At 38.5% G+C, this 19,571-nt stretch overlaps 1 protein-coding gene across 1 annotated transcript; it reads left to right on the forward strand. All coding sequences in view use genetic code 11, as the record gives it.

The window, feature by feature from the left end:
* Window positions 1-1,164: 1,164 nt before the first annotated feature.
* Window positions 1,165-18,952, forward strand: EGR_09293 (Neurexin-2-alpha; the record flags this gene model as incomplete). Its single annotated transcript, XM_024498542.1, has 6 exons — window positions 1,165-1,440; window positions 6,013-6,165; window positions 7,077-7,795; window positions 15,098-15,297; window positions 17,525-17,778; window positions 18,830-18,952. The coding sequence occupies 6 exons, from the start codon at window positions 1,165-1,167 to the stop codon at window positions 18,950-18,952; spliced, it is 1,725 nt and encodes a 574-aa protein (XP_024347047.1).
* Between the last annotated feature and the right edge of the window lie 619 nt (window positions 18,953-19,571).

A 19,571-nucleotide genomic window follows, 5' to 3' on the forward strand; every position in this document is an offset into this window, starting at 1 on the left:
TTCATGTGGTCAAATGGTAGATATTATTATTCCTCTAATTGAACTCCATCATATTCCAAAAGTTGGTTCTTCCCCAATTTTTATCTTCACGGATACTCCCGTGAATGGATGTATTCCACTGAGCAGGAATAAATGTGCATTCCATTTAATAATAAAGATACTTTATTCTTCGACAGTACTTGATTGTGTCTTGAGCATAATCCCAATTTGTTTCCAAGTATATTGCGGTACCAGTCCTTCTAATGAAAACCTTTGATGAAAGCAAGGTTTTTTAAACAGCCCTATCTCTGTTAGAAGAAATGTTTTAAAGAAAAACTCGTTTTGCAGGAAGTGACAAATGATGACAGATGTTCAATGATACAAGCACTTTGTACTCCAACCTCTCTTTTTAAGACATCCTTAGAAAACAAAGCCTTGTAACAAATGTGCGGTGTAACTTTTAGTCCTTCTTTACCAAGTTGGCCATTGTAAATCCATAGAGTCACCCGCTTCTTTAGTTTTAACAGAATATGCCTACATCTGGTCTTTTTGTACCCTTATTGCAGGCATGTCACTTATGGATGATTGTGCCTGGATTGATGGGTGATAAAAGAGATTTGAGGTCATTGCATTAGATTTTTTCATACTATCTCAGGAAAACGTGCTATAATTTTCAGCCGAAGTAAAATAATGCCTTAAGACTTCGTCACATTTATAGTATTTCAAAAGCACAGTCTTTTCTGTCTGAATGGTCCTTCGTCTATTTTATAATGGTTGAAGGTGGAATGTAGTCTAAATACCTGGTAGGTACGGACTTTCCTGTAGTGCAAAAGTTCCTGGATGATTTAAATCACTATTCTTTACGAGGGAATCCGTTTCCTAAACAACTTTGAGGAAGACTATGCATCGCTTATCACTTGGTATGGTGGGCTGAAATGCACCAGAACCATGATAGTCAATGATGAAGGGTTCGCACCGACCAAATCTTACTACAGATGAAAATTCAATAAGCTAGTTGAGCTTTGAATCCTAAGATATTCGCGATAAGGTTTCTCCGAACATCTGATTGATTGAAAGCCCCGTTTTTACTCGGATGCTGATTATGGGTATTTTAAAAGGCTAGAAAATTTCCTAATTACTTACCTATTGCATGCTAGGCAATTGTCATAGCTCAAACTTGCTGTCATGTTTTTAGGTTGCAACGATTCCTACTATGAGCTCTCATTGAAAGCGGGTCTACTGCATCTGCGAATTCGTCTTCCTGCTGAAGTTCCCTCCGACCAGCCCGCCGAGGCAATCTCACCCACCACCTCAGCCACCCTCGCCGCTTTCAAATGGTTCCAGTCAGCACGAGCAGGTCACCTGTCCGTGCGCGAGACTCTCCACGCGTTTACTGGACTGGAGTCGAGGCTAGACGATGGCCAGTTTCACGATCTCTTATTGGAACGCAGTCCTGACCAGGTTTGCTATTGATGTCAAAACGCGTCAACTTCAACTTTTTTTTACTTGTTGATTGTCTTTTAAGCAAAAATCTTACTTGAGGCGTAAATTTTTACCATAAATCATCCACAACTGTTTCATCTTTGTCCATTTAGCTAGTCCATGTTTTTGGTCCTTTCTGCATTTATGTAAATGCCTAAATTTAGTTCCTGTTTAAATATCCCTCTTGCTAAAGGTGGTGCATGTGTGTTTCTCCTGTTTGAACGCATAGTTATTTAAAGGGATTTTATTGCCCCTAGACAGTCCAAAAATTTTCGGACATGTTTACGGAGGGTATTACAGTTAAATAATGATAATTCATAATGAGAAGACAGTTTCATTATACTTATGTCCTCTATTTTTAATGTTGGATGCCTGTCGATTGGACATAGGTCATTCAAGGCTGTTCATGAAGGCAGGCTTCGGCTACGGTACTCTGCTGATCATCCTCATTGGACATTTGATGTATTTTACTTGAGAGTCAGCGGTTCCGCTGATTACCTTAAAAATACCCATTATTTGCTACGATTTATCATAATCATTTATTCATATGTTAGATTTTTTGCAAACAAAGAAAGAGATTAAATATTAGTTTTAGCGAATCCTTCATTACGTGAGTAACTAAATAGCCCAATGGATAAGTAATGCGATAATAACCGATCTGCTGGTTGGTTGGTATTCCTAGTCAGTTTAGTAATCAACCTCTTCATTATGCAGCCTCATATATTTTGTCTTTTTAATTTGTTCAAGACCTCTTTTTTCGTGGGCTAAAATAGTCGAATGTGTCCAAACACTTTTTCTTATCTTTAAGACAAAAGTCAAACAAAATATGCGTATTTGTACAGTGTTAGTTAAAAACTGAAGATTGGTTTGATAACCATCAACATTTGTTGCTACATTTTAATAAACGCATAAGGTTAAACCCAGAGAAGGAGGTGTAAAAAAGGGATTTTCATTTAATTGCTAGAGAATAATATATTTGAACAATTGCTTAACTATGTCTGCTGAAGTGATATGAGGCCTCTAAGAGGATAAATTCACAGTTAAAAACATCATGGACAATTAAGTCGTGAAAGAACTTAGTCAACTAATTTGCATTTGGGTCTTTTGAAATTATACTAGGACTTGATGCCTCAAATTGCAGGAGTTTTGTCCCTTCTCTCTGAGCCCGTACCCCCAAAATGTCCCTCATTATCTTTTAAAGGATGGCACTGAAGTAAACATAAACAAGGAAAATAAAAGGGAGAGTGTCGGAGAAAATAAACCAAGAAAATTAATGCATAACTTATATTAACAGCGCCATTACTCAATCCGGTGCAATCTGAACTGTTCGACATTTTCTATCCTTGCTTGGTTATAAGGTTCTGGTCCACTTCTCTCGAAGTGCTAACATCTCAGTATAACTTGACCGTTAATCATACATTCCTTATGGCTGGTTAACAGTTGCTGCTTGAAACACTGCTTGGACACTCCGTTTTATGCCCTCCGCTCCTCATTTCCAGTAAGTGGCAGAACGGAGTAGGGTTTTATCTCTCAAAAGAAGTAAACCTATAAAATTTATCATCCGCCTGATTTGATCGAGTTTTCAGAAGTAGTCGTCGATTTTGCAATTTAACAGTTTAAATACAGATAGTTTAAGTACGGCAGTTTTTTACTGGGATGTGAGGTCTTGCTTTTACTTGTGAAAATATGGCATACCCCTTGCATACCTTCGAGCTTTTAGCTAGTAAACAAATCCACCGAAGCCTTTGGAGCTTGAAGGGTATAGAGGCAACTACTTCTCATCACGAGTCGGCCGAACCGCAAGCTGATAGATGGTTAGAACAATATATTGTTAAGCCTAGTGTCTGCTACTGATATATGTGAAATGAAGTTCATAGCTTTTGCGACCTTACATTTTCTGTTAATGTGGGTTCAGTCTCCCAAAGATTGTTTTTCCTATTTCAATCTTTGCCTACTCTAATTAGCGAAGACATGTTATCGGCATGATTGACTTTCAGGGACAGAGGGTCTCTTCTCCTTATCACAATTCATCAACCTGTGAGTGCTTCATTTAAATTAAGCTGTTCATTTAAAGCGTCTGATTTCGGACAATCATTATATCTGCTCTAAACATTCCACAGCAAGATTTCCAAGAAGCCGGCTTCTGCGATATCTCTTCAATCCAGTCAAACTTGGTTCATAATACAGGTAGGCTCAAATCACACTTTATGATTGTAAAAGACGTGGGGATTTGCAATGCGACAGGGAAAGTGGTGCGAAATAGAAAAAAAACTGCCCTCCTAATATAATGGCACACCTCTAGACTGTATAGTACAAGTATATAATCAACTGCATATGGTGAACGCTTTCCCACAAGTCGCCTTGGCAGGCAATGTCGTAACTCCCACGATGTTCTTAAATACCTCACATGGTTATAAAACATTCCTCGAGAAGCCGCCAATTGTTGGATGGGGCACAAGTTTAGAGGAAGAATACTTTCATCCTCTACGACATGAAAAATAAGCACGAATGTTACTTATTAACTATTTCATTATCAAATCACAGATGCCGGACAGTTGTTTCTTAATGCGTACAATTTGGGAGGGCAAGTCGCTCATTAGTGCCACTTTAAATTGCCCAAGAACTTAATGTGACACGACCTTTTGGAGGCGCAATTCTGAATCATTACGCCATCTTACACAACAGACCATGAGGTAAAAAATATTTTTCGCCTTTTTAATGAGACCACGGTGCTGCGCTTTGTCGGTTTAAATTTGCAGACGTGAACAGCTGCTTGCACTAGACGGTCACATCGTGCCTCTTCATTCTTATGGGCTTTTATGCTTAATCACCGTCAATATAGATGTTTATGTCATAAAGGCAGGCGATTTGTTCCCAAGGCTTCTTTTGCCATTTGACATTCTTAATAGGGCTTCTCCTGTAGTTTATGTAAGGTAACTTTAAGCTTTTTTGTATAGAAAGCGTCAATTTGATTGTTAACCGATTAGATAATAGAACAAATCTGTTCAGCAACTCCTGCTCCGACAAAGCAGTCTAGCAAGGTCTCGGTCACTTGCCAAGATACAACTCTGAGGTTCCAGATACTTTATTTATTTGTCATTGAAAGGCATTGTAGAATGCTGCTTTTACCAGTGCTATTTACTCATCCATCTAACGGCCTAACCGATATCGACACTTTGTAGAAGAAAGTGTAACTTTAGTAGCCGAAGAAGAAGTAGTTGTTTAACACTTGTAGACCTGTGTTTTTAACAATGACAACTGGTTGTATGAGCTCATATTATCCATTTTGAACTCTTCAGGAATTAAATACTAATGAAGTGACCCTAACCAATAGTTTCTGCCCTGCCATGAACCTTTTTAACACTATAATTACTAAAACGAAAATATTTTAGTAGAATTTCTCCTCCTTTATTAACGACTTCTAAAAGGCCATTTATAATGCTTTAGGCCAAATGGAAAACCATTTGCTTTACTCGGGTCGCTTAAGTACGACCACTTCGAAGAGATGAATACTAAGGTAGACAGCTTAAAATAGGTGTCGTTGAACTCTGTTAAATAGTATATACCGAGTAAAGGATGAATCCTAGAAGATCAAAACCAAGAGTATTATGTACTGCTCAATTTGTTTCTTTAAATCATGGTTTTGATGGCGTGGAAACTTATGGTACGATCTTATTACTTCCACTGGGCGGCATGGTCTCCTGACTGTAACAATAGCCCTCCAACTCTTTCGTTAGGAGTTGCCACAAATCCTTCCGTCCGCCGAAGATCCCGTACTTTCGACGCATCAACATTTAGCATTCAGCAATAGAGACCAGAATAAAGGTTTTTTATGATTGCGTTTTCATTTCGCTGCCACTAATACAACACCTGGAGACTTTTCTGAAGTTGAAAGAGGGCATAATACTGAGGCAGATTATATCCTGTAGACCTACAGAGGGAGTGGAGGGATACTCGCGTGGTCCAGAGGTCGGATAGCCAAGCAAAGTGGCAATGGCGGAGCCCTAAACTACTTGCTACCAAGACCAGAGTTGAACAAAAAACTAAAGTACCACAATTTGGTTTAGGGTACTGAATCAGTAAATTTTTGATTTGTAGTAATTCAATGCTCCAAGCTAGTAGTGTAATCATGTTTTCACCCACTGCTAGTGTAATTGTGTAGGTATTTTAAGGATTTTATGCGAGAATCATGAATTCACTTCAGCGCCTACACCTTTGAAGGACTAAATTAGCACATTCGCAAATGAAACCTCGAAAAAGTGCAGCATAATATCTTACGTCTACCGCAAAGCCAAATTTATCTTTGCCAAAGCAGCAGCAACAGTGGGTAGGTAGAAATTGCAACCCAAGTGCAGTTTAGTATGTAGTTCAAACGATCCCAAAAATTGCTTAGGCCATGAAAATCTTTAATTTTACTACTTTTGCCTTAAAGGCAGGCCAACTTTCTTTCCATAAGTGCCTTCTTTAATTGCAATAGCATGAGGTTCACTTGATTTATGTACATCTTAATGGGTTGTAACCATTTGTCCACTTCCACTTACTGCATTGTAGATCCGCGTCAGCATCGATGAAAACACAGTCTTTTTTCAACAGTTTAGTTTTGATAAAATTCGACCAGGTTTTCTCGAAATTCATCATGTTGTTCTGGGATCCTTCCCCGATAAACCCGCCGATCAGAAAGGATTCAAGGGTCAAATTCGACAAGTGAGTTTACTTAGTACCTTGTACACTTTTACATTAGCAATCCATTTCTCATTTTTTGACTTTTAACCTTATTTTAAAATCACTGCATGTCGGCAGACGTATTCTCTTTTCCCGGACCTTTTTTCGTCTCTGGTCATTCTTAACCAGGACTCTTCATGTTTTTTGATGGCATGTCCAACGCGTGTGGTCACATGAAGACATAGCTCTACATCAAGACGCATATTTTGGATTAAATACTTCTTAATTTTTCATCTTGCACAAACTTCTTTGGCTTGCGATTTCTGGCTCTCAAAACTTCTACACTCTTATGAATGGACAGATTTTAAAGACAGGTGAGAGTAGGTATGGAGGGCATAGAAATAGCCGAATGTTAAGTGTCACACAGACCTTCATAGACTAAGTCTTTCTCAAAATGAAATTTTGGCTTAGTTTTACCCTGTATTGAATAGGACAAAATGACAAGTGACCACAATGTGACGTCACTTGTGTTGCATGCCAGGTTTGTACACTACTTCCGCTGATAAATCAAGGTGGGTTGTACACTCACCAACTACCAGGCGGTATGTTAACACCGTCCCTACAGCCCATTGGCTTGTTCTGCGAATAAACGTAAAGCGGGTAGGAAAAAGCAGAAAAGCTATTTTGTGCCTCTGCTGTGCTTTTACTCAACCCACCTTCATACTAGCAAGTATGCCGGAATCCTGTCAAAGTTTTCTTCTCAAAGTGGTCATTTGGTTTAAAATAGGTGAAGAATTTACTTCTTTTTCTGTATTTAATGTTCAATAACTTGAACAACTTCTTATTGTCAAAAAAGTAAAATGTGAAAGAATATTATAGATGACGAAAATACACATTAATTACCGATTCATGTCATAAAAGACCTGCTCATCCAAAAGTATGTTAAATATTAGGCTATTCTGCAAGTTGATGACACGACCCTCAACATTCTACGGTTTGCTGAGAACTCCCTCCACGGATTTGAAATTGCGGGTACCCCCCCAACCAAATGCGTAACTAAATCAGTTCCATTCTCTCCAGTCTCACTTCGACAAATTTACCTCCTTCTTCGTCTTCCTATGCCCCTGACAAAGTCGAGTCCTCCACCACTGTTCAACAAGCTACCGATGCAGGCAAATCACATCCATGACTGGCAGCAAATTGAAATAGACTTCGATTCTCACTCAGAAAACGCTCTTCTCCTCCTTCTATTTCACCGACTTGGACAGCTTTCCGCTCCACTCTTGGGCGTAGAACTTCGAGGTGGAATTCCCTGGTTGGTAACTCAGAGGCAGTCACTGGAGATTAGTGCAGAAAAATCCAATCTCCTTCGAGTGGGTGCTGGAAAAATCACAATTCCTGGACGGCATGAAGCGGCGATCATTGCAGCGGGTTATACCACAATTAAATACTTCGTGGCCATTGACAGCAATGAATTTCGACCGGCCTTTGAGGCAGAGGTGGCAGGTGTGTTGGAGTCTGCTTCCGAGGGCTATGGCGGCACAGCACTATTTGGAAGAAACCTTCTTCTTGGGGGTAGCAATTGGACCGCAGAGGGGGAATTTGGTCGAGGCCTCGATCACTTATGGAGCGGTCTTGGCAGAAGGAGGCAGTTCATTGGATGTATTAATCAGTATGCATTATTACAGAGTTTTTATTATGCCTATTTTTTCGGGGTTGATTAATTCCATTTATTACAGGAAAGCATGCCAATGCAGATTACTAAACCCTCCGATGCACATGAGGTTTAAAAGGTACTTTATCTTCTCTGCTTAGCGGTGGACATGATCCACCTACCATCTCTCGTGGTGGTTCCGTAAAGATATAAATGCATACCAAGCTCGTGGATAGTGATTATTTAAAGGAAGAATTCTTCATTAGATAGATTTAGTTACTTCAGCCCCAATATAATGGGATTTTTACATCTTAAATCCATTTTTTAAACCAATCAACTACCTTTTATTCCAGCTGCTAGTGAGTTCATCTGGTTGTGAATTTGCTTATGTGAATAAAGATAAAATGACGCTTGAGTTCCACTTTCGCTCAGTTTATTTTTTGCTTGGGCTCTTGTTTTCGTTCACAGCTGGTAACTTCAAACGATCAGACACACACAACTGATCCTCATTCTATAAATGGCTAATTATTCGCCACCCGGTTAGTGAATCCACTCCAATGCTCCCACCATTCCCCATTTACCTTCCCACAACCTTTTCCCCAATCAATGAAAACAGCCCAATTTTCCTCTTAGAGATAGCTAAAATTGATTTCAATGCTAGTAAAATTCACTTACTTTCATAACTAGCTTTTAAAAGTAGTGTGTATTTGAAGAACTAACCAAGGTTGTAAACTGTCGGTTTTGTTATTTTTTGGTTCATTCAAACGCTTTAATCAAAATATCGAAAGAAATCAGTCATTACGACCACATACTCGGAATAGTTTAGCCACAGAAACATCAGGAATTGAAAAATTCTTGATCATTGGATGCCACGATTCCAACAAGATGAGGTACGGGGACCTCTGCTTCAATCAGCCTCCCTGCGGTTGGCTCATTTAACCGATTTGTAAGGGAATAATGAGCCTTGCATTTTAAAAAAGTGCATGAACTGTAGAATAGTAAACTAAGGGGAGTATGTTAGGGGGGTTATTGCTCTCGAAATTTTCTGAGTGATTTACGAGGTGTATTTTCAGAGTTGTTTATCGCTTCTTGCTAGATAACTTGCTTAAATAAATAAAAGACGATAATCCGATGGTTTATTTTGCCAAGCTTTAACGTTTTAAATAAGTGCTTACGAAAACAAGTTTACCCAAAGGCGCTTTCTTGGTTGTGTTTTATAATCTTACACTGCATGCGCAACTTCTAGCCAATCTTCTCAAGTGGTGAAGGAGGTACATACAAAAGGATATACGGAAGCTTTAACTAAATTTTCTCCTTATTTAAATCTTTTCTTGGTGGATGTAAACCTTTGTGGCAGGAAGAAATATGATCATGTTAAACAAAGTTATATCTTGGACAGACTTGTGACTGATAGCAGTAAAACTAAAATTCCTCTGTCACACCGAGGCTAGATAACTGCTTGAAAACATTTTTTCTGCATGTAAATGGTCCGCAGTGCCGTGAACTTGTTTTTCGCCCTCAAGTTTGCATGTGAAGAAGGGAATGTGAAGTATCCACGCTGCCATTGGGATGTCAGAGGCAAAAACAGCAAAAGTGAGGCAGAGTAGACATTACTCTTAGGGATTTCTTGTTTGAAAGCCACAACACTTTAAATAAAGCTAAAATATGTTGTAACAACATAAGTTGAGTTTGCTAAAGAAAAACAGAGCACCTATAGAACAAATATGACTTTTACGCCTTAAGATCCTATTTTTCAGCTGTCTCCATTAAATCCCAACTTGTACCTCATCGGCATTCTAGACACACTAGCTTGTCGTTTTTAAAAATTTAAAGGAATGAAGCATCTTTTAGGACGAAAATCCTATTCTGAGCTAGCTCATAAACTTTGAAGTAAATCCTGTCATGCAGTCTTTTGCCTCTTAATCGCCCGCCTTCTATCCGCATTCTTAAATATTTGCTGTCATATCTGTTCATAGACCCATTCTACAAATGCTTACTCCTTGTGTAAGATACTTGTAAAACACCCTATATTTCGTTTTTAAAGGTACACTCTTAATATTGTACTTGCTGTGCAGATACCACTGCTTGTCTACAGATACACACGCCATTATAACATCTAAGGTCAAAGTTTGCTTCAAGACTCCATATACCTCCCCTAAACAGGTCATCACTTAATTCAGCCTATTAAGTAAAAATCTTGTCTTTTGAATAAATATTTTTCATAATTATTTTTTGCAGCTCAAATTAGACAAAAAACGAAAAGGGATTGGGAACAGCAAGTTATTTCATCTTCATGGAGTTAAAATTCGGACAAATTTTTAGTAGGTATCCTGTTTCTGGGCTCACACGCTGCTTAGTAGAGTGGTCTAAATTACGTTTAAGGCAATAGGAACGCTGTTTTTGCAATAAATAATAGCAATTTCGTCTCCTTTGTCTAAAGTGGTTGATTCTATAACTCAGCTGCATTGGCTTAGCCGAACGCAAGTAAAGAATCCGAGAAATTTATTAAATATGAGGAATTTTAAAATTACATTATTTATGGCGAATTAAACATTGATTTGTTAAATAAGGAGGCAAATACGCCAATACTAAAACAAGCTCCTCGTACTTAGATTCTGCCACTTAATGGAGGTTACTCGCGAAAAGTAAAAGAAGTGATATCATCCAAATTTCGTACTTTGAAAATTTTGTTTCCAAATCAACATTTTTTTGCAACTTGGCAAGTTGTGGAATTTTTAAAGTGCCCCCTTACCGTAGGAGGAATGTGGAACTCTTCTAAGCAAACACATTTCACAACTTCACCGGTCTTCCTTAGTGCTTGAATCTTGCCTTTGCTCCACAATTATGTCAGTTGATTACTAATTAATGCTACTCACTTTCTATGGCACTCGTGCTTTTGAGAAGTTTGATGGCAAGGATTCAGTTTGTTTTAGTTTCGCCAAATATTTATGATTAGCACTCCACCCAAGACTTGATAAAATAAGGCGTTCACGATGTCTGTAGCTCTGCTCCTTCTTTTGGTAACTTTGTCGAGACTGGCATCTTCTGTGTAGTTTAGCATACCGATTTCGGTTTATAAGATTTCTGGACACTTTATTAATCAAATCCATTTCAAGCCTAATCCTCTACCTTTTCTGTGCAATCCTCAACCTTTGCTGCAGAACTTTATCCTCTAAAATCGCCGCTTTTGTCCATTTAGGATTGAGCTCTGAAGTGTTTTTCTTCATTTCCCTTGGGCTTGGCTGTGGTGAGATTTCTGAAGTGCACTGTATTAATCACGCCAAGAGAATCGACTTCGGACTTTTCATTTCACTCATAAATGAACCTACCAACAAAATTTTATGCATTCCCGAAGTGCACGGGGGCGTTTATTGGCCTTTAATACCAATTTTTTAGAATTCGCAAGTCCCCAATTTTTTTGGGAACCTATGACGATTTTTAAAGGACAACCGGCTAGCTAGACAGTGGTGCATGCTCGACGCGCCCTCTGGCTTCAGTACCATCAAAAAATGTGGAAAAACATTTTAGCAAACAAATTTGAACGCGCACTGAATCATGTGTAATGTCATTAAAAATATTCCCATCCTTATGCAATTTGTGCTACTTTTTTCATGCTCAAACAAATGATTACCACTAATCTCACCAAAATTTCTAGATCATAGTTCACCTGCCTCCTCTTCCTGCGAATCGTCTGTAATTCTTTATAACGAAATTAAATTGTGAAACGTAGAGACAAAGTGATTTTACCAATGAATTTATCAAGTCTGTATTGTGCTGTAACTTTGATTCATAATTAGTTATGGTGATCACTAATAACGTATTATCCTCTTATTCATTGGTGGCGAAATCCACCCTAAGAATAAATAAGGTGAACTTCTTTCCGAACACTCCTCATCTGCTTTCTCATGTCAAATGAGGAGGTTCAATTTTATGTCCGATACCCTTCATAACAGATACCACCTCAATGAGCAGTACTTTCATTAAAACTTGTCAGACTCACTCAAGAGATTAGATAAGTATCTATTTTAATGAGAACATGGACTTGGTGAATGACAGGGTGTTAAAAAATGCTCCTTCTTAAATGACGCTCAATGAAGGCGGAGAGGACACTGGGCTAACAAGCACAGAAATTAGGGCCTGAAGCAGACGCGCGATATGCAGCTTAAAAATACACTTTTAACGAAATCCCCCACCTAACTGTTTTGACATCTTTTATAAAACTTTAGTCAAGCAAATCAGTTAGCAGCATTTGTATGAAGATGGCTTTGACACCCTTAAAGCCTAGGCCCTCTTGACATTTCATTATGTTTGTTTCCTATGCTGACAGGCCAACTTTTTGTGTCATCAAGCTCTTAGCCAATAGGGATGAACGTAACCATAAGAAATATTTATTTTGTCTATTAACAATTTATTAACGTCTCAGTAATTAATTAGGCATTCAGCCTTCTACTTCTGGCCGATATAATCTGCCTTGCATACTTCTCGCTAACAGGATAAGTTATCCATAAAGTGCAGTTTTATTTTAAAGAGCAAATACGGGCTAAATTTTGAAAAAATTTTGGTATTTTAAGGGGAGTGGAACAGGCTTTGCCACCCAACAGACACCTTCAAGCTTCTGTTCATGCTGGCGCCAAATATGTTCATGAATAGCTGTTATTTTTTGATTTTTTTTAGAAAACGTTTCCATATTTACATTTTTTGACTGCCAGGAATAGATTTATGATTTAAGCGTTTAGACTGACCCATGTACCTTGGCACAAAAATAAGAACGGCAAATGAGAGGCCTTTAAAATTGACAGGTAGAACTGCATAAGCAAAGTGCGAGATGTAAAGCTTTGTTTCCTATTTATTCCAACGTTATCTAATTTTCTGACATTAGTGATTTACTTTTTGAAATGGCCAAATAAACCATTTAAGAACTCTAAGGTTTTTTTAGCTATTCACTGTTGGCAGATAGATGTAGGCTGTCAGATCAAAGAAGTGAACAAAGTGTTTAGGCATTACATTTATTTTAAACCTAATCGATGGTAAAACAAAGATTAACCTGTTTGGTAAGGCAGTTTTGGAGAGATATTTTACTGTTGGCAGTTGTTGTGACCAAGAGTTCTATCCCTTGGCGTTCGGTTTCACAGTACCGTCGGTTCGAGCTACTAAATTCGGAAGTCCGTGGATGTACTGACTCACCAGTCTTGCGTGATACAAAATTTTATGCAGCATAAATAAAAAATCATTTCAAATTACCTTCAAAATTAGCAAAAAAATTAGTTCAAGCAAGACCACTCGATAACGAGTTTAGACTCGTAACCTCTTTTAGTATGACTTGAGAATTTACCTCAATCTTCCCTCCTTGCTATTAGTTGGTAATACCTCAACTTTTATATTTTTCCGAGGATACTAATCCACTTGTATATTTTTATTTTATGGTTCTGCAAACTTCTCCATCAGGGCTTCTTTGCAACTGTTCTCAATTTGTCCACACAATGCAAAACGATAGCGATACCTTGCAAACTCTCCTAGCGATTTTGCAGGCTAGTCACGCCTCTGGCATCCCACTAAAAGGGACGTATTCACTTAATCTCAGATCGCTGCAAAATGCTTTATTCTCTAATTTCTCTGTCTACAAACGGTTTCTATGACGACAAGCGTTAACAGTAAGCAATAAATTGTCTCATTTTTAAATGGTTCCGACAAACGTCACGAAAGGGCAGCAGAATAAATTACCTTTTCTCCCAAGTTGGTAAGTGCCTCATTTCACATTCTTTAGGATTGCTTATGATTAAGAGTGTAGTAAAAGGTGGAAATTTACTGATAACAACACACTAGTAAACACACTGATGAAAATCAGCTTTACAGAGCTCTGTATAAAATCGCACTATCCTTGGTAGTCACCGTTACCCCAATCCGCTACTTTTTATGAAAGCAAAAACACTACCATTCAATAAACCTTATGCCTCATTTGCTTCTTATTGTAATGGTTGGGAGGATCTGCCAAAATTCTTTTATGTAGGAGAAAATCCGGTGTTTGGGATTGATACAGGGTCGCTGGTTTTGGTATTTCTTACTAACCACTTCCATCTTTGCTGCTTGCAAATGCGAGATCCACTTAGATTCTCTTCCCAGTATTTGAAAACATTTTGATTAACCTCAATTTGAAGTGGACAATGTGAATAAGTTACGTTTGTTGCAGAACACCAGCGAAGTATCCTACAAACATGCCAAGTTGGTATGACAGTTAATTCACTTTATGATTTGTAATGCGCGAGGAGTCAGTGCTCAAGTCTTGACTGCGTATATGCCTTCTTTCTCATATGAAAGTGGCGGAAGTAATAAGTTTTGCAATATTAAGCTGTTGAGCGACTTTCGTGTCGAAACTTTTGGCCTAAAGGCTGTTCCATGTGTCAGTGTGAAATGTCAACGCAATCCCCTCTTTAACTGAAAAGCTGAAAGCACAGTGAAGCATACGAAGCAACTGATTTCTTCAGCTATGTGGTTCAGCAAAGTGCTCTCGTAAAACTCTTACTTAAAGATTTGCTTTACTATGAAAATTTGCCATTTTTTGTCATGTAGAGAAAACTTATATTTGCTTCTTTACTCTAGAGCTTTGGTGTAATTGATGCTCTTGAAATCAGCCATGATCTGACAATCTGTCAATCATAAGTTTGGAAACAGTCTACACAAAGGATACAACTTGAAGTGCTGTTAGATTCTTTGCTAAGCTGAAAGAGGCCAATACCCACCTTCCTCTGGCGTTTTGATGCTCTCAGAAGCGTTTGGGAAACGGCGCCATTCCAAACGGTTTCAACTCATCTAAGTAGAGATATATCGGAGAAAACAGAAGCAACAATCCTGGTTTGATGGTCATATCCTAGTGATTATTTGATAACCTCTTCGCGTTTGAGCCTGATGGCCTCTATTTTTACAGTTTTAGAGGCATTTGGTATTAATATCCAATAAAGTGGTAAAGACTTGGTGTTTAATCTCTCTTCCACCTCTTCTTTTACACCATCGGAACGACTAAACAAGATGGACAAGAATATGCTGCATTGGGTAGAGATGAGTAAAGGCTAATGAAGCATTACAGTTTTTGCGTGTTTAATGTACGCTTCCTTCTCCTTGGGTGCTGATGGTGTTCCATCTGTCACGAGGATCGTACTGACTTGCCGTCTCTTGCCCGAAAGTTGGCATCCAAATTACCCTTCTGTCAGACAAAAGCATTTGTCATGGTACCTACACCAAGTTCCTTTGGTTCAGAAAGAAGCAAAGTTTGTATTTGCTTCGACCCTGTTATTAATACCTTTAAATTCTTATTTTTTACATTAGTCTCAAACTGAACGGAGAGGTGGTCGACTTCGAGCCAATAATACGCTCGCGTCTTAGGCATCGACCCTTGAAAAGGGATCAACAACTTCAAGCTGGATGCAGACCCCGAGGGAATTGCATCTGTCAAAATGGTGGAACTTGTGTGGACGGAGAATGCAACTGTTTGGCGACAGCGTTCAGTGGAGAATTTTGTCACATTCGTGAGTTTACTCCTCCCTTTAAATATAGTAGCCCTAATGGAAATTAAAAGTGCACAAATGATTAATTAAAGTGCGATCTTTTGCTCGGATTTGGAGGATTTTAATTCCAATCTGTTTAAATTGCTTGTGAAACTCTTCTTTCGGTTGAAGATATTTTGTTTCAAACGGCATCAAGTGTAACTCAATATTGCAAATTTTATCGCCAGAAATCAGACACCTGATGTAATTTTGGCGGCAGGTAAAACGGCAAGAATTTGAAAACATAATACCTCTTTTTCCCCAAAAGGATGAACTTGTTCCGTAAAAGATTCTAGATAAGAAAATAAAGGAATAAGTTACAAGAAGTTCATGTCGAAGACATAATTAAACTTACCTGAGATGCTTAAGTCACCGCTTTAGTTACCGGTTCAACAAGATAACATCGAAGAACCTCAAAAGTTCCCCACTTTGCCTATTTAGCTTTTAAAAACAGACACGCTTCCATAGTATTACTACCCAAAAGCTTTGCCTCCGTTGTGTTCACTCTCGATAAAAGTAGACTTCTGTATTCCATTTCATTAGCGTCAATTAGGTCTGTTTTTTGTGCCTTCACCTACGCTGCATGAATGGTTGGACAGGCATTGTCAATACTCACTAATAATTCATTTCGTTCCAGTTAATACGATACTCTTTGCAGTTTTTCCGCAGTTGCATGTCTAAAAACCAACATGCAAATTGACATAATCATGCTTGCCCCCTAAGAAATTTTCATCCCCTTTTGCGGCTAAAACACACACACCTCATGTATGCATTAAAACTGCTGATTTGGATGTACGAAGTATTTACGGAGGTAAGTTCGTAATAACTTTGTGGGATTTATTCGGTTTTATTTTATGAAAATAGAATCAGTTTCTCTGTTTTGTCTCAAATAACCGAGAGGTATTCACGAGGAAATTGTAACCCTCTGTTTAAAACCTGGGTAGTGCAACCGGGAAGATTGTGAAATGGCTATTTCTTGTTGCAAAGTAATGAGGATCAAGGCATTTCTCTTAATAATTAAGCAGGCAATAGAGGGTCCTCATAAAGGGTCTTGGTATATTTATGGGAACAGGGCATGAATGCTCTCCATCACCAGTACCAATTGCATTGAACTGTACTGCGCTGCGTTTCCACTGATGGCTGACATTCAAAACAATGTAAAGGAGTAGATGTTGCCTCTTTTATAGAGCCTTATAAATTAACAAAGTCGAATTATTTCGCATTTGGTAGGCATTTTAGTCTGTTCACAGCAATAAAAGTCCACTTTTTCTTGAGTGATAGTCATCAGAACGTATCTTGTGCTTGCGAGCCTCAACAGTCCTCTGAGGAATGGGCAAAATTGTTCGGGATGAATGAGAGCAGGATGCCGCACAGTTCCCAAACTCTTTCTTTCTGTGAATAGTAGTGATTTTCTTTAACTTACAATCACTAACAGTCCTTCTCGATTGCCACTTTTGATGGAAGTCAAGAATACTTTCCTGGAAATATCTAGGAAAACCTCTATTTTAGAGGCACCGCGATGGGTGAATCCATAATTATGGATCCGATTGAATAAGAGGTGCTTAAGGTAGTTTTGCAGACGTAGAGTGGGATGCCTCCATGACGTTTCTACACTCAAAAGATGGCGGTTGTGCATAAATGTTTATGACCAATACGAATGTTATGAATCATTCAGAACACCATTAATTAGAATGACAGGAAATGGCGATAGTGAACTTATTAAGCTGAGCTTGTTGTAAACAAAGATGTAAAGTCCGCAGGTCTCTACCTATTAAGGGAAACTAAAGTATGATACAGTGATGGGATTTTGGCTCCAGTAAGGTGTTTGATTGATGTGTGTAGAGGTTCCTCGTTCACAAAGGTTGCCACTATAAGCACTGAGAGGGTGGAGCTCCTAACTGCGCAAAAGACGAGTTGCTCTGTAGTAATTGCAAACACATCCAGACGCAAGCATTGAAACTTTTAAAGAACTAGCCCACATTGAGTACCATGAAAGTTTTTCTTGTTTCTGACCAGCATAGGAGAGTTTAATGTTATATTACGCAGAATTTTGCAAAGAGAAAAGAAGTACATGACCGTGACATTGGTCTTACAGACACAAAATTTAACGAATATTAGAATTTTGTTTTCGATCACCCATGAAAGATTTAAGGTTAATTTGTGACAGCAGAGCTCATTCAGAGAAACTTCATTTTCTCCTTATTTTTAGCCGCCAAAATCCTAGACTTCGACAAAGAGCACCAGCTACGATTACGATTTCTCTTACCTCATCGACTTGAAGCGACGGAGGTTCAGTTCGCCTTCAAAACGCGGACTCGTAATGCTACCCTCCTTTCCTCCTATTCACAGGGTTCCTTCTCCCTCAAGATGAAGTTTTTCAATGTCATTCAGCCTGATGGAATGAGCGTCGATCTTATAAAAGGATGCCTAGGAGTTATGGTGATGCTGGACGGTCGAGAATATGTTAGTCACTTGAATAAATTACCACATATTCTTCTTTGCTTAAATAAACAATTCGTTGAAAGGTTCGCTTTCATCTGTTACACTTGGCATTGCTGCTGAAGTGCTAGATCAAATCGTATTAAACATAAATCACTCTATGGCAGTGGACATTCTTTCCCAATGCATACGTATGCCTAGATGGATTGATGATCCGATACAGCCTCTATCCTACAAAAGTGTGTGACATTAGTCTTTTTCACTTTGCCTTCACACCGTAATGCCAACTCTCACACTTAACCTTAATGATAAGCAGGTCAAACGGACCTACCTGTTTACGTGTTCAAATCCCTTGTTCCCAACGAATATGCAAGTTATGTTCTTCACACGAGTATCGTATTCTTAAGTGTGACCACAAAGAACTCGTGAAAATTTTAATCAAGGCTGTTGATAATGATAGGTAAAATGTCAACGTCAGATAAAGGAATGAATGATGACTATAATTTGATAGCCCTATGGAAAGAGGTTGAAATTTCGCTGGTTTATTTCATTAAATCACCACAGAGGTTTCAGTTTATAACTATCACTAGAGGTAGACTTCTTGGACGCTATCCTTCACTCACAATATCAAGTGGTATTATGGAACATTCTCTGTCAAAATTAGTAGACAAAATAGTTGAGCCTAGCTTCGAAGTTTTCAGGGTTCTGAGTTATACCACGACTTTATCACACTGACATATTCTCCTTTGAATCAAAGGGGACTCGGGTCAGCTACGACTACTTGCGAATTCTCGCATCTTTCTTTTACATTATAAACCTCAGAATTACTGGCAGTTTTCGCTTTATTTTATAATAACTGTTTTGACAAGGGATTTGTATCACTTGTAGAAATGAGCCTACAAACGCTTACTTCTAATCGAGTAGGTGGGAAAGCAAGGCCCAATTTAATATAAACCGTTTCAGTCAAAATGAGGTGCAGAACAATCTAAACAGCAGTTTTGTAGAGCTTTAACGTTAGCCCGATTCTATTTGCTGGTAAAATTTAAAAGAAATAGGAAATTACTCTACCTTTCAGAGGCTGAACATCCCAGATCAAGTGGCCAATGATGAGTGGCATATTTTACGCATTTTGAGAACAGCCTCACTGCTGCGAGTTCATCTGGATGAAAAAGTGTACGAAAAAGGTGAGATTTTTTAAACAAATGCACTATCATTTTCCCGTCGTTTCACTGCACACCTGCGCAATCATTTTGACAGTAAGTTGCACCCATCAAGTTGCCCTAACTTCACTCTATCTGTTAGCACAAAATGCACATTTGTATGTTTTGTTTGCAATTTCAGGCGAGCAATTCACAGAAAACTAAACAACAAGTGACAGTTATGATCGACTGTACCTTTAAAATCCCTCACATCAAACGCCAGCACAGAAGACATCCTTTTAAGTCTCAATAAAATGTTACTTATATTGTTCTAAATATGGAGGCCATTTTAAGTCATTTTCAGTCCCACATGTGTTCACATCTGGAAGCTAGTAATGTCGGATTTTTGGTATCCAAAATCTGTAATTCTTGCAACTCATTGTTTATAAACTAAGATTAGTGCTTCTTTCTCGCGAAAACACTAGGCAAGCCAACCAATGTTGCGTGACCCTATTTCAGTAGTATCTTCATCATAAATTCAAAATATATTTTCTTGATCAAATATGGTGTCAAGCTTATGTCAAAATCAGTGCTTTTGAGATCATGTACGGACAGTATCCTATCACTAGTAATGGCGCCTCAGTACGGGCAGAAGTAATTCAACTTTCAGTCATTAGC

Source organism: Echinococcus granulosus (assembly GCF_000524195.1).
Source record: "Echinococcus granulosus chromosome Unknown EG_S00141, whole genome shotgun sequence".
NCBI classification, from domain to species: Eukaryota; Metazoa; Platyhelminthes; class Cestoda; order Cyclophyllidea; family Taeniidae; genus Echinococcus; species Echinococcus granulosus.